The sequence below is a fragment of the Artemia sp. Qi Xiang Cuo genome, chromosome 1, assembly GCF_049724085.1.
Source record: "Artemia sp. Qi Xiang Cuo chromosome 1, ASM4972408v1, whole genome shotgun sequence".
NCBI classification, from domain to species: Eukaryota; Metazoa; Arthropoda; class Branchiopoda; order Anostraca; family Artemiidae; genus Artemia; species Artemia sp. Qi Xiang Cuo.
Genome location: NC_142794.1, coordinates 65,733,943 through 65,750,027, shown reverse-complemented (window position 1 = coordinate 65,750,027; position 16,085 = coordinate 65,733,943). Strand labels below are relative to the sequence as shown.

General features: G+C 33.9%; 1 protein-coding gene across 2 annotated transcripts in view; it reads right to left on the bottom strand.

Moving 5' to 3' along the window:
• LOC148956608 (tumor protein p63-regulated gene 1-like protein) overlaps window positions 1–14,045 on the bottom strand; it is a 42,850-nt gene extending 28,805 nt beyond the window's left edge. For both annotated transcript variants that reach the window (XM_089095914.1, XM_089095918.1), the window contains exons 1-4: window positions 13,905–14,045; window positions 11,742–11,864; window positions 10,059–10,218; window positions 6,569–6,745 (exon numbers count right to left, since the gene is read on the bottom strand). In XM_089095914.1, the coding sequence (XP_088952040.1) occupies window positions 6,569–6,745; window positions 10,059–10,218; window positions 11,742–11,862 (458 nt within the window). In that variant the 5' untranslated portion in view covers window positions 11,863–11,864; window positions 13,905–14,045. The remainder of the gene's footprint in view (window positions 1–6,568; window positions 6,746–10,058; window positions 10,219–11,741; window positions 11,865–13,904) is intronic.
• Window positions 14,046–16,085: the final 2,040 nt, after the last annotated feature.

The following is a 16,085-nucleotide window of genomic DNA, read 5'->3' as shown; positions in this document are numbered from 1 at the left end:
ACTATCTGCCTCAACTGACCAATCGATGAGCATAGACCCTGAGTATTGAGTTGAAGGACCGAAAAATGATCATCTCGTCTAGTAGCCCACATTAAATCGGAAAAATACTTACTAGTAATTGATTGGGAAATATTTAGGGAATTTCTTTTAATTTGACCAATGCAATTATTAATGATACTCAAAACATCTAAGGGGTTTCTTTGTAATTGAAGTAAACGCCCATCAAGGGAGTAAAAATCCCCAGAGCCTGAGTTAGAAAAATTCCTAAAACTTAAGGAGTCTGTGTATCAAACCTGCGCCGCAACACACACAAAACAAAATAAATAAAAAAATTAACCAAAAGGCTATAAATAACAACAAAAATAAATATAAATAAATAAATAAAATCACAATAATCATACCAATAAGTAAGATACATATACATTTTATATTCTTGAACAAATTAATAATAATAATTTCAGATAAATTTAGTGACTTTCTTAAATCATTAACCATACTACTCAGTTCCTGAAATGAAAAAAATAAACAAAGTGTAATGCTACAGCTGCACTGCAAAAATATATCCATGATACCACTATAAGTAAAAATATTTTCAATATAGCGAGGGATTAAAATCTCAATCTAATGCAATAAATTGTGGGTACTGGCATATAACAAAAAAGAATAATTATCGAAATTCATAAATTTCATTAAGGTTAATTGGACCGATAGTAAATCATTAGACAGGCGCACATCAAGAAAAAAAATCAGCAAAAGATAATTGTCCTTAGCGGCATATAGGATCTCACGTGGCCTCTTTGTCAATGCTTCCGATAGGAAAATTCCACTTGAAGCTAACCTGGCTATTTTTTTGAAAACTTTCTTCGCTTTATATCTATTCACAGATTTAACTAAAACCAGAAGAGCTTTGTTACGGAAAGTAACATTGCTTAAAGGGGGTAATATTTTGAATTTGTAGGCATTCGTAATTTGGGTACTATTTATTTTAGTGAGGTTCATTTTAGTTACGAAAGCTTGCAGGAATGTTGATTGGAGGTCAGACCAGGACTGTTGCTTAACACCATGCAAAATTAGCGAATCAAGCAGCACTTCTTGTTCAAATGAATCTAGTTTCATCTCAATTTTCATGATTTTCTCTTTTTGATTTATAATTTGGTTGCGAAGAGTTTTCAGCGATTGTTCAATTTTTTCAAATTTTGGCTGATAATCAAGAGTAATCGCGTCATATATTTGACAAAGAATGTCGTGGGATGACTGGCGGAAGGAATCAGCATCCAAAAACCTTTCATTAACCTTCTTAGTTATATTTTGCAGTAACTCTCGCTTAGTTTTTTCCAGGTCAAGTTCCGTAGAAGTGATTTTATCCATCAACGAAACACATTCTCCTGTATTAGATTCCTTAATTGTAAATGCATTATATATCTTGGAAAGGGATTTATAAATATGGGGTGAATTTTTCAATTCCTCAAATGCAGCCTTTACACCTGCAGTCTGTTTTGTTGAAGTTCGGCTAACGCTTGGATTATATTCTGCCAAGTTGGCTTCAACAAGTCTGTATTCGTCATGTGTCCCATAGCAAAATACCAAATATGATGGCTTTCCTTTGCTATCCTTGGACACTTTTAGTATCTTTACTGGCCAATGAGGATAATTTTTGAAGTTAGCTAACGCGATATCAAACTCTTTAAATGCAGGCATTTCCTAATAAGGAGAGGACAAAAGTAAAAACAACTTATCTTTATCTAAGTTAAGAACCTTAATGGAAAATTTAGTTGAAATAATGTTCCAAAGATTCCATAATATATATCCCAAATATTCTATATAATCCACTAATATCAGTCTATTTCAATACTAATTAGTTTGGCACCAAAGGTGAACACAGATCAATTCGCTCGCAGTAGGTTTACTCAAGAAAAGTCAATGGCGCAATAAATTTCACCTGTGTCTTAATCCGTTTAGTTGAAGAAACCAGTTCTTTATTGTTCAGAGACTATAAAATATCCGTTTTCAAGCTAGGTGTTCACTGAATGAATGCAAGTGGAATACTTATAGCGTATAGCCCCTGATCAGGCACGTACGCAGGAATTTGTTTCGGGGGTGGGCCAATTTTTTTGGGGAGTGGGGCCAAATCCTTCAAACCCATTATTCTGTGATAAAAATCGGAAAATTATGTAAAAATTAAAAAAATAGTGAGATTTCGAGGCGTACGTCCCTGCCCCCTGATCACCAAACCAGAGCTATGGAGTACGGGCATGTACATGAGCCTATGGCTCTGGCTGCTTTTAAGCAAAAAAACAATTTACTAAGTCTCTCCTGCTGGACTGTTTGTTCATGAAACTGAAGGGTTTCTTGCTGCCATCCCAGATGGCATTTTTGCTCTTCCTGGAGGAGGAAGAGCGATTCTCGAAGTAAAATGTCCCCTCACAGCTAAAGACGTTTCAATGGCAGACTGGCTTAAGAGAAATAAATGTGTTTTCCTTGACAATAAAAATAGCGTCCATTTAAAGAGGAACCATAATTATTTTTATCAAGTTCAGATGCAGCTGGAATGTTGCGACCTCCATGTTGAAAAGATCAATCGGGACAAAATTTATGGCAACACAAAATGTTTCCAAAGCTCCATAAATTTTATATGGAAGCTTCGTTGCCAGAAATTGTGGATGGAAGAGTGCCACGCAATATGGCGATCGGCGAGCCATTTGTAGGCAATTCGACGGATAAATAAAACCCTCACATATTGAGATTAGGATAGCTAGGTCAGTTTCTAGCTGAGTTATATATATATATATATATATATATATATATATATATATATATATATATATATATATATATATATATATATATATATGCATGTAATTACCCTATATTGTACCAAAATAAAAAAATTCGTAGCGGTCCATGTCATCAAAATTCAGGTTAGGATAAGATCCCGGTATGATCTCTTTCAGGGGTGTAATTTCGTCCGAATAATGGGGGGAGGGCAAAGTTGGAGCCAATTCTCCCAAACAAAGTGAAATTGACAGTAAAAACTAAAAAATAAGCCGTTTTGCATCATAAAGGCATTATTTAGTAATTTAAAAGTACTATAAAGGTACTAGTACTATATAAAGTTAACTCATAGTACTGTAAAGGTAAATATGTACTAACAAACTGATCTGTTGATGCTCGAATTATGCAGATTTATCTTAGCTTTGACAAGATTTTGGAAGAAACTAAATTTCAGATGGGGGGAGGGGCAAACTTGGCTCGGGGGGGAAGCGGACCAAGCTCTGGGAGGTGCAGTTGTCCCTCCCTGCCTCATAGTAAACTACGCTCTTGGTTTCCTTCAAACTTACCATGTATTTGAAATTTATATATATATATATATATATATATATATATATATATATATATATATATATATATATATATATATATATATATATATATATATATATATATATATATATATATATATATATATATATATATATATATATATATATATATATGGTTATTAAAAACCTTAGAACGGCTGTCACCGGTAAACCCAGAGAAAAAATATGGTTTTGAATTTGACTTTCAACGAAAATCTCTAATTTGTTTATCTATTTATAGTGTCAATTTAATTCCCCGCTCCCCCACCCAAATAAAACACTTCGAATTCAACTTTTAGTGATTTTTCGTAGTTGCTTTGGCATTGACCCTTTTCTGGATAATGTCCTTCCTGTATGATCCCCTCCCTAGACGATTACCCTTCGAAAAATTAACCGTGTATATTAAATTTCGCCCATTTGATAAAAATCCCAGTGCAGTCAAAATTCCTTGTCTTGCACTTTTTTTTTTCTTCCGTCGAGATGTGATGAGTTCGTAAAAACAAGCGTGCTTTCGCTCATTTATTAGCAAATGTCAACTTTTGTCACTTGTCAACCCCCAAATTCTTGATTGATCTTGATAACTAAGCCCCCTAGAGAAGTCCTTTGGCAAATTTACCGACAAGGGAGTCTGAAAATCTAGCAACAAACAACCGTATAGCCTTAAGAAAGGAGCAAACTCTATTCCCAGCTTTATTTCATTTTTTGAGTTTAGGACTCATAATTGCGTGATTATCAGGACACCTGGGAGTGAATTTACAATTTTCACGCTTGAAAAGTTTGCAATTGTCCTTAACACTGCTACCAGATTTTTTTTTTTACTGAAGCTTGTCTGAAGCACAGTCATGTCCGGAGTTACAGTTATCTCTTAATTTGTAAAAACCAACCAAAATTACATTAGCTCATTTATGTAAGTTAGAAAAGGGTCATTTTTATTATTATTAGGCAGATTATTCACCTCACTATTGTCAACACAATTTGGGACAGCCATAAAAGGGTAATTAAGGTCACTACTATAGTTAGACTAGATAGAGGTAAGATCGAGGTCAATCACAACTTCAGGACTAAGATTTATGTCACTTATTGCAGCTGGTATTGAGGAAATTAATCCTATATTTTCTTCATTTAATATTCAATGAGCTTATGGATAATGTATTTTATTTTATGGTAGAAGATCAAAGTGCTATTTAGCTCATTTGGAATAAAATAACATGTAGACTGAATTCTAGAATTTCTTTGGTAAATTAACAGAAGATCTGAGATAAGTGTTAACGCATCCGTTAACTTTCAAACAGTTCGTAGCAACTAACTAGAAGTAAGGAGCGACTCGGCTCACTCGGCTTGGCTCGACTAACCGAAACTCCAAATAACAGAATTTTGGTACTAGATACATCAAAAGAATCAGCTTTTCATGCTGATTCCAAATTTATAAGATTTATTAAAGGTTATCCATCAAAAGCAACTAGCTAGAGAAAATTTTTCTGATTTTCGAGAAAAAAGGGAAAACTCCAAAAAAGTCAAAAATCTTAAGACAATCACAGCATCAAATTCAGAATATCAAAGAACTCTATTATATAGGTTTCAAGCTCCTATCTACAAAAGTGGAATTTTTGTATTTTTTGCCAGAAGAAAGATCAAGGATGTGTGTTTATTTTTTTCCCCCAAGGATGATCTTATCAAACCAATGGTCCTAGAATGTCAGGAGAGGGATCATCCCAAAGAAAATTATGAGTTCTAGTGTCCTTTGACAGTGACCAAAAGGATTGGAGGGCAACTAGCCCCACTCCTACACCCTTTTTTCCCCAAAGGTGTACGAACAAAATTTTGAGATAACCACTTTATTCAGCATAATTGAAAGGTCCAATAACTATGCCTCTGGGGATAACATGACCCCCAAAGCTCCTGAGGAAAGGGATGTAAGTTATAAAATTTGGCCATTCTTTACATATAGTAGGCTATTTGCAGTAGGAAGTATACAGATATTTTTCGGGGGGATTTTTTACTGAGGACTTATACCAAGGTTAGAATTTTCGGTTGGGAGGGAAGTTTCCAGGGTGAACTTTCCAAGGGAAATTTTACACTGGGGTAGACGGTGGCCAGAATCCTATACGAAGAAAGTCTTACTTTCTCTTTGCCGACTCAATTTTACATAAGGAGACGTTCCAGCCAGGGAAAATTCAGCGAGGTTGGAATTGTCTGGAGGATTTTTTTGTGGGGGGATATTTTCCGTGGAAGGTATTCTCTATTAGGAAATTTTCCATGGAGCTATTTTCCAGGGGGGGATTTCCAGGAAAAAAATTTCCACGGATGGGAGATTACCAGTTTAATTTGAAAAACGATCAGAAATTTAAGTCTTTTCAAATGATAGTATGCTAAGGAGAACTTTTCAGGCGGAATCGTCCGCAAGAAATTTTCCGGGTGGAACTGGGGGAATTCTCTGGGAGAGGGGAATTTGACATGGGAGGAAATTTCCCTGGAGGGGTTTTTCGTGGGTGGGGTATTTTCTATTGAGACGGAGCAGGATTTCCCAGCATTATTTTAAAAACAATCACAAACTAAATAAAAAACAAGTTTTTTTCAACTGAAAGTAAGAAACAACATTAAAATCTAAAATGAATAGATATTATTCCGTATACGAGGGAGATTGCCCCCTCTTCAATAACTCACTCTTTACGCTAAAGTTTGTCTTTTTGTTCCAATTATTTAAGAACGGCTCCTGAAACAAAAGGGTCTCTTAATTCGATTAAAAAGCCTTATTAAAAATACTAAAAACTTTAGCATGAAGAATGAAATATTGAGAAGGGGGAAAATCCCTCATACACGGAATGATTTCTGTTCATTTTAATGTAGCTCCTTACTTTCAATAGAAAAAAACGGTTATTTTATTTATTTCTGTTAAAATCAAGATTTTGGTTATATTTGGATGTAAGAGGGACAGGGTCATATCCGGGGGAAACTGCTTAGGTCACTTAGGATGATAAGACTCTTTTTTCACTAAACGGGAGTATGAGGTGTCCGAGGAGAGCCAGATGGGGGGGGGGGAATAGACCCGGAGAAGAAACAAAATTAGGCTACCTTAGATTTAGAAGAGCAGTCTATGTACATTCAAGGGTTGTTCTAATTGGATTTCTCTATCCTAGTCCAGTGTTCGATGTGGTTGGATTCACCTTGACAATAAAGACTTAGCACAATTAAAAAGTAAACTTACTTACGGGGCAATTGACCTGGATGGATACTTCAACTTGCCAATTATAATGCTATCTATAGAACCCAGCTGGACACGTTGGTAGTCAGCGATATAGAGGGCAATAAAATCGTACTTTATTAAGAAAACTGTATTCTGGCAAAGAATAACGATGCGCTCCTTCTCGTGGTCCCAATGGTCAACTCTGGAAAAAAGATTTAATCTAATCTTTATTTTTGTCCAAATAAGGGCCTGCTGTTCTTAATTTCTTTTCATTAATGCATAGATAGCAATTTAAATGTTTTGAAACTTTGTCTTTGGCCTTGTTCATGGTTCAATCTGGTGCAAATGCCAGGAAAACCAGCTCAAAACTGTTTTCTCCTTGGACTTTTCAAAATTGGATGCATTCGCTCAAGGCACTTCATAGACTGAATGTGCAATACCCCAGGAACCCTGTGTAACATGCTCATGTTAGGTGACTTAATTTATTAATAATTACTACTGCATAGCACTTAAAACCAGAAGTTTAAAATTATTGTTACACACAGCTATCCACATTTGAAAAGCCTGGCAAGCCTTTCCTTCTAAAAACAAAAGATAACGCTAGCTTAGCTTAGCTTTCGAGAAAGGAACCATATTGTCTTACGTGTCATGTCAAGATATTTCAAACAATTCGTGGTAACGACCTGTAAGTAAGGAGCGACCCGGCTCAATAGTAGCCGAAAGTCTAAGAAACGGAATTTTGATACCAGTAGATACATCAGAAGAATCGGGTTTTTATGCTGATATTAAATATATAAGCTTCATCAAGTTTAGTCTTACACATCAAAAGTTACGAACCTGAAAAAATTTGCCTTATTTTCGAGAAAAGGGGAAAAAACCCTAAGGGTGATAGAATTTTAATGAAAATCATACCATCAGATTCAGCGTATCAGAAAACCATAAAGTAGAGGTTGCAAGCTCCTATCTGCAAAAATGTGGAATTTTGTAATTTTTTTGCCAGAAGAAAGATCACGGATGCGTGTTTATTTTATTTTTTCCCCCAGGGGTGATCGTATCGATCCAGTGGTCCTAGAATATTGTGAGAAGATTCATTCAAACGGAAATCGGAAGTTCTAGTTCATTTTTTAAATGACCAAGAAATTGGAGGGCAACTTGGCCCCCTCCTACGCTCATTTTTTCCCGAAGTCACCTGATCAAAATTTTGAGGTAGCCATTTTCTTCAGCATAGTCGAAAATCTAATAAATACGTCTTTGAGGATGACTTCATCCCCCACAGTTCCCGGGGGAAGGGCTGCAAGTTATGAACTTTGCCCATTGTTTACATATTGTATTGGTTAAAGGGAAGAATATAGACATTTTCATGAGGAATTTTTTTCTTGTAGGGCAGATGGAGGGTCAGAGGAGTTGGTTACGTGGGAGAATATTTCCATGGAGGATGTTTTCATTAGGGAAGGGACATTTCTATGAAGGGGGCTCCGGATTTCCCAGCATTATTTAAAAAATGACCAGAAATTAAATAAAAAAAAACAAGTTTTTTCAACTGAAAGTAAGGAGCAACATTAGCACTTAAAACAAAAAGAAATTATTGCGTATATAAGGGGGTTCGTCCCCTAGTCAATACCTCGCCCTTTATGCTAAAGTTCTTTTTAGTAACTTTCAAAAGAGCTATCTATTCTAATTAACCGGCTTTTGTGATTCAAGGGTTTGTGATCCAAACAAAATTCGAACTTTAGCGCAAAGAGCGAGGTATTTACTAGGCGGCGAACTCCGTCATATACGTAATAATTTCTGCTCGTTTTAACTTTTAATGTTGATCCTTACTTTCAGTTGAAAAACCGTGTTGAGGCAACTGATCAGATTGTTGAGTCAACAATCTGATTGTCAAAATAAATAAACAATTTTTATTACAAAGCAACATGATATAAACATAGAGGGATTATGGAGGAACTAACCATTTTTATCGACAATTTACGCAATTCTAACTCGTTTCGCGGTAGTAATGAGTGTTTTTTCATCTTTTCAGCGCTCAAAGATCGTCCTGTATCGATTGATGTTCTTACTTTTTTAGTTCGTAATAAAGTTTTATTTTTTTTTCCATTCGTGAAAGATTGCTGCATTATTCTATTTTGTTTTTTGTGTTAATATATCCTGTTGGCTCTGTTGGTTATTTGTGAATATTGTATAACATGTTTGAGTAACCCTTCCGTCTGTCCTTTTGTTTTTGTTGTTTTGTGTGCTTTATTTGCGCACTAGTTTAAATTGAAAAAAAGGAATTTTATAGTGATACGCCACCGGAAAGGATCTCCTGTTGTGGGAGGATACTTTGAAACAGAACTAGTTTTCTATTTTTGAGTTTCTAGCAATCTACCATTCCACATACATTTTAAAAAATAGTTCTAAGTTTATGTTTAATAACATAGTTTATAGATAATGATAGGCGAAAGATATGGACATTGTATAAAACATCAAATAGGGAAATTAGAAAAGTAGCAACGTGGCCAAACATTGCGAATGAAAAAGGCGCTACCAGGAATAATCTTTATAAAATAAAAACAATTGCATTGACCTTGTGAAATGAAGTAGTAAGACAGATGCGAATGAAGCTAGAAGAGACTTTTATATTAAATGGAGATGGAGACATAAGTTGGACAGTTGGAGATACAAATATATTCTAAATTAAAATTAATTATCGATCATCTTTAACGACAAACAAACCTTTAAAAATGTAAATAAGAAGTTTTTCAGCCTCCGAACTATATTATATACATACGAGCCTTTTAAAAACATCCCAGGGCACCCAGGCATCATTTTTAAGGACTTCAAAGGCATCTAAAAGGGCCCATACATTAAATGCTATCTACAGCACTTACAAACAGGCATGTTGATTGGGATGGGGAGCAGAGGGTATTTCCCCCCAACATTTTTTCCCCCAGCCCGCATATTTTGAAAACACCTTTTTCTATAGTTTTCATAAAAAGAGCCCTTTTATTTGGTATTTTAACTGGTAAATAGTCAAACTACCCCCCAGAGTTTTTCCTGGAAGGGGGGGGGGTTAACCAAGTCTGATGTCCCAGATGCCACAGTTGGGTGCACTGCAGCTGGGGGATTGTCCACTTTAATCAAATTCATGGCTTTTATTTGTATGTTTTGGCTTATGTTTGAGTTGGGAGGGGGAGGGCTGAAATTAATTTTTCCCCGGGCATCATAAACCCTAGGAATGACTCTGTCCCCTACCAAAGATTTGTTTAAAAAAATGTATTTTGATCTCTTTTTTTTTGCATGTGGAATGTTGCCCAAGTCTGACTTGGGCAAGTTAATTGAAACTTAATTCGTCTCTTTAAAGTTTCAATAAGGCAAATTGTCCATATTTTACTTTAATTTTAAATAATTTTTTGTATGCAGTCTTTTCAGTTAGGAAGAGGTAATAAGGAAATAAAATGAAAACATGCGGTAACAAAAACAAATAAATATGATGAAAACTTTGTGCACTAATGAAAAGATCTTACAAGACTTACAAAGTTAAAAGCCAGGCATCAATGAGTGATCCATCACAATCCAAATCAATTAATCTTCTTTCGATATCATGAACAGCACGGTCAATGAGAGTGTCACGTGAAGTAAAGAATTTGCTTGCATCTTCATCAAACTGGCCTGAATCTGCCTCTATGTCTTCGCCTTCCAATGACAAGAATTAAAAAAAAATATATGTTAATTATCTTTTAACTCAAATTATCCTATTCAAGCTAAAAGAGGAGAAATTATTTCTTTAGTTGATAGGACATTAAAACTAGCATCACCAAACCATATAGATGAGTAACTAATTTTTATTGGAAGAATTTTAATTGGAAAAGGGTATCCCCAAACAATATAAAAAGGAAAGAAAATATAAGTGAACCACATTTTCAAGAAGAAAATGCAATGGACAAAAAAATTAGTTATTTTTATCTTTTGTTCCTACTTTATCACAAGAATTATCAAAACAACTTATATATATATATATATATATATATTATATATATATATATATATATATATATATATATATATATATATATATATATATATATATATATATATATATATATATATATATATATATATATATATATATATCAAATGTCTTTCAAATCCCAAATAACTATAATATCTTTGCTAAATACAGAAACAGATGCAATCTCATAGAACGTACGAAGTGGTTTATGTTGGATACCTTGCTCTAGTGTAAAATCCTATGTCGGGAAAACCCAACTAAATTTTGAAAATAGACTCTAACAACACAAAACAGCTTAGTATATCCTTCCTTAGAGTATAATAAAAATTAAAAGCTTTTGATTCAGCAGTTGCAGAGTATCAATTTGACCTTCCTCAGAATAACATGTTGGACCAAAACAAAATAAGCGATACATGCGTTGGGCTATTAAAAAGTCTTAGAGATATTATAGAAATAAAAAAAGAATTATACATAAGTTGATAATTATAAACAGACATGAAGAGGAATATAGATTAAATCCCGTTTAAAACCACTCAAAAACATGCTAAAACCGCTAAATTTTTCATTCTTTGGATCTGCTGTATATGGAACCTAATTTTCACGCCTTAAACGGTAAAATAAATTATTCTTGATTGAAGCGACTTTCACACTATATATTTTTTTTCTATACTAAGCGGTGAGGTCACGTTACTTGAAGCATATCCTTACACAAATAAACAAGTAGCTTCACACCATCTAACGTAAGCATCCATAAAACTATCATAATCACCGTCCCAAATAATCACAATCCCCATAAACAAACTATTCAAAAATCAAAGATGTGGAATTGAGACGAAGCTTCAAGCTCTGATAAGTTGTGAAAGGCTTTCTAGGGAATTCTATTAATTTATTTTCAAAAACTTTTAGTTGGCCGTGTAGAAATTCCTTTTTGTTGCTTCTATGCTCACTAATGTAACAGTTAAAGTCACTGCGTAGGAGTTAAAGTCACTAACGTAACTTTAACTCCTACGCATTGCTTGTGGCTACTTGGCGCTGCCTACGATGCGAACAAAGTTGGTACACACGGTTAAACTCCACGAGATTACATAACACAATATAAAGTCTCAAAGTTACGCTAGTTTGAAACTTTCAACGCCGTATTGTGAATGCAACACCATATTGCAGCATCTAAAGGATTATCGGGAAGGTAAAGTTAAAAGTTCCTTACCCAAGCTTCCAAAGGAGCTATCGACACTTTCTGCCCTGCGAGTGACACCTTCTTCTGGCTTATTCTTTGGATTCGTGTTTGGTTCCAAAATTTCATTTACCAAACTTTCTTTTTCTTCCATACCTTTCCAGAAACAAAACCACACAAAATAAGCTGTACAATACAGTATAAACATAACTATTATTACAGTAAAACAACTAAAAGGCGTATTTATAAACTAACCATTTACTACTATTATTGACGTCTTTTTTTGACAATGTATTCTTTTTTCAGTCATGTGGTTAGTTTTCCCAGATGGATATCATTTTCATACATTTTGAAAATATAGACTAGAATCATTAGTACTAGAACAAAACTACAGTTTTTATAAAAGACTGTTGACCTTCATTCCCCTCCCAAAAAAAGTATTAACCTCTAGCTTTCGCAGTATTTTTGCTGAGAAATGTATGCTAAAGAGTAAGTTGCTCATAAAATTTTGTCGGTATTTCAAGCTAAATCTTGGGTACCCATGCTGAGCTCAGAAGAGATGGAAGCAATTGAACTTTTTTAATATAAATTTTTTTTTCGAATAATACACGACAAATATTGATTGTGAATCAGTAATTTGTTTATTAGGCAATTGTAATATTTTTTTCTTCTTTTTCAAGTTGGTTGTAATATGTGACATTTAAATATAGTAACATGTAGCAGTAAAAATACAGTAACATGTATTTTCAGAAATGTATGTCGCATTTGAACCAAATATCCCTCATTCAATCAGTAGTGTCGCTTCAATTAAATGAAGGTGTATGCGTACTTTTCTAAGTCTGGGGGGAAGTTTTTTTCAATTCTGTAATAAAAAACCAAAAAACACATTATTTGATGAAAATACCAAGAAAAGTGTTCTTCAAAGTCCAGGGAAGGAGAGGGGCACAAAATTAGGTAACAAAAAATCCTCTACTCCACCGCTCCTCACATTCTCTTTCGAATATGAAAGAGAGATTACTGTCCTATGCATCCGTGCTAAAAGGTGTGGTCTAATTCCATTAGCTTATTTTAGTGACACACTTTTGTACTTCAAAAACTAATATTCCTTATTTTGGGGGGATGGATTACCCCACCCTTTCAAAACCAAGACTAAATGCATCAAATAGCCTGGTCAAATCTCCCAGTGTTTTAAGCCAAGAAAAAGAAGGAAAACATGATTAGTTCCTTCCTGTAAATTTTTAGACCAGTAAAAAGAATGGAACATTTTTAAGTCACAACACTCTTAAACATCTGTCTTGCTGTGTCAAAGATCTTGCTCTGCCTGAAAATTTCACGTTAAAACACAGATTGAAAAAAAACTCCTTCAACAACATTCTTTCAGTCAATCAGCGTGAAAATATTGTAGATTATCATTAAATATAGACGAATTATGTGCAAAATATAAATAAATTAGTTTGATTAATGTCTTTGACATTAGCGGTCTTCATCGACAAGGGGATTTTATTTAATATAGGAGTCCACCCTCAACCCTTTTTATGGATATGTAATTAAGTTGACATTCTACGGAAAACGATAGCCATCTAAACACATAATAATCTCTTAACAATACTGATAACAAAAAAATAGGGTTAATGAAAAGCAAAACACAAAAAATAAAGGAAAAAATGATGGGTAAGTGCCATCTCAACATGGGCACACCATAAAAACCAAAATTAATATACCCCAATCCTCATGTTCAATCGTCCCAGGTCAAAAAACAATTTTTAATATTTCCCTCCTTAAATCTCGGCTGAGATTGCCAAGATAAGATTGCCACTTGCCGATATAGGGTAAGGGATATCTAAGTGAAAATCAAGACCTTTCAGAGCCAACAGAAGAAATTCTACATGTTCCAAAACACCTAAGGGCCAAAGGTGGTTGCAGAATTAGCAAAGCTATTTTCATAAAAATAACTACAAACATTTTTGTATTTGAAAGTGCTAGCTTCTTTTATATATTTCTATTTAATAATTTTATATTTGGTTTGTTAGTTAGAACAAAGGATAACTATAAATAATTATTTCTGTAAACTAGTAAAACTTTTGGTCGATTCCTCGAAATCCCATATTTACGTACGTGCCTGTTCAAATAATTAATTAATTTTAAAGCAACTATAAATAGCACTAAAATCCGTAAAAAAGGAAAAATTCTTGATACCTTTATTACTACCAATAACTAGAGATAATGACTGAAAATCCGCCAGAGGATCTCCTCCAACTGAGGCGAAGGAATATTACGCAATTGCTCTATTTCAAGGAGGGACATCAAGGTCGGCAAAACAATATATAGTTTAATACAAAAATTTCACTGCTAGCTTGAATGCCTACTGCGAAATATTTTCAGGAAGGCGCATGGCTGGGAAGTTTCTAATAGAGAAAGTCGATACGTTTACATTTTCCGGATAACTTACTGGAGAGTTGAGCCACTACTGTTCCGATCTCGACAAAGAAGTCAGCAATTTCCTTTTACATATAGGAAACTTTGAAAGTTATATTACTCGTTTTGTAGTTTTAACAAAATTAAAAAACCGTTACATGTGCATGGAGGCCAGTAAAATTTTCCAGAGGAGATGAATGGCAAGTCTGCACTAAGTTTGGGGAATCTTTCGGAACAATATTCATTTATTGCTGCATAAGATCATTCCGTTAAGAAGATCCATCCTGCAAAGATATTCTTTTTCCTCTACCGTTACGTAATATAAACTTCAAAGTTGTAATTAATAAAGATTTTTCCACAAATTATGAAAGAATAAGGAGTTTTTAAGCAAAATCTAAGCCTAAAATAGACCTTTTGAGACTAATTTTGGAAATACCAGTCATGGGCTTTCGTGACTTCTATAACCCGTGTCACACAATTTTTCCTTATTGCGCATTTAGAAATGATGCAAATTTTCGAGTTACTTTAATAGACTACTTCTGCCTTTGTTTACAGGTCATAGCCATATTTCAGTTTTAGAAAAGTTCCGGATCATATTGATAGGAAGAGGGAAGGGTTGAGGAGTGTTCGTCGCTTTTCTTTAAGCACAACTGTTCGAGTTTATATATATATATATATATATATATATATATATATATATATATATATATATATATATATATATATATATATATATATATGTATATATATATATACACATATATATGTATATATATATATATATATATATATATATATATATATATATATATATATATATATATATATATATATATATATATATATATATATATATATATATATATATATATATATATATATATATATATATATATATATATATATATATATATATATATATATATATAGTGTGTGTGTGTGTGTGTGTGTGTGTGTGTGTGTGTGTGTGTGTGTTGTGTGTGTGTGTGTGTGTGTGTGTGTGTGTGTGTGTGTGTGTGTGTGTGTGTGTGTGTGTGTGTGTGTGTGTGTGTATGTGTGTGTCTGTGTGTGTTTTTGTGTGTGAGGGAATTGGTGTTTTGGGGTTTTTGAGGGGTGGTGATTGGTTTTTTTATGTTCTGTTGTTTTTTGTGTTTCATTTTTGTTTGCTGTTTTTGTGAGTGTGTTTTTTTTTTTTTGTGTGTGTGTGTTGTTTTGTTTGTGTGGGTTAGTTTGTGTTTGTTTATGCGTATTTGTGTATGTATATATATATATATATATATATATATATATATATATATATATATATATATATATATATATATATATATATTGTAGGATCATTGTTTTCACATAAATATATTAATAAGCATGAATGGGCCTTGGGACGCGGGTCAAATGGGACCTTGGTTGTTGCTGTAGTTCCTTTTATTTGATAGATTCCTTCTCCTCAAACCTCATAATCGGCGTTCACCTTTTTACACCAAGAAATGCTCTGGGCCTAGGTAAGAAAACAAAATATTCTAATTACGTATATTGGTTTAATATCCAAAGTTAAATTTGCAGAGCATCAAGTTATTTGCTTATGTCGGTGTTTGCAGTTGCTGCATTCGATTGGGTTGGGTTCTTTGTCATGGCTGCAAATTGTTAATGAATGATAGCTCACCAAGCTTGTCCGCGCTCAGTCTATTTTTTCCAATAGTTAGCTGTTCAGCCTTGGAAAAAAACCGTTCGGATGGATTGGTCGTTGAAGAAATACAAGACACTTGTTCTTCTTGGGAATAAATCTTCTAGATTGACACACAGAACGATTTTCCAACCAAGAAAGCGTATCAACCACAGTATATAAATAATAGATACTATCTATATACAGTGGTATCAACATACAATAGCACGAGACGCATGGTTCTGAGAGGAGGTAATGGTGGCCATCTTCTTGTGGTGCCCCTGAGTGTACCAGGCTTT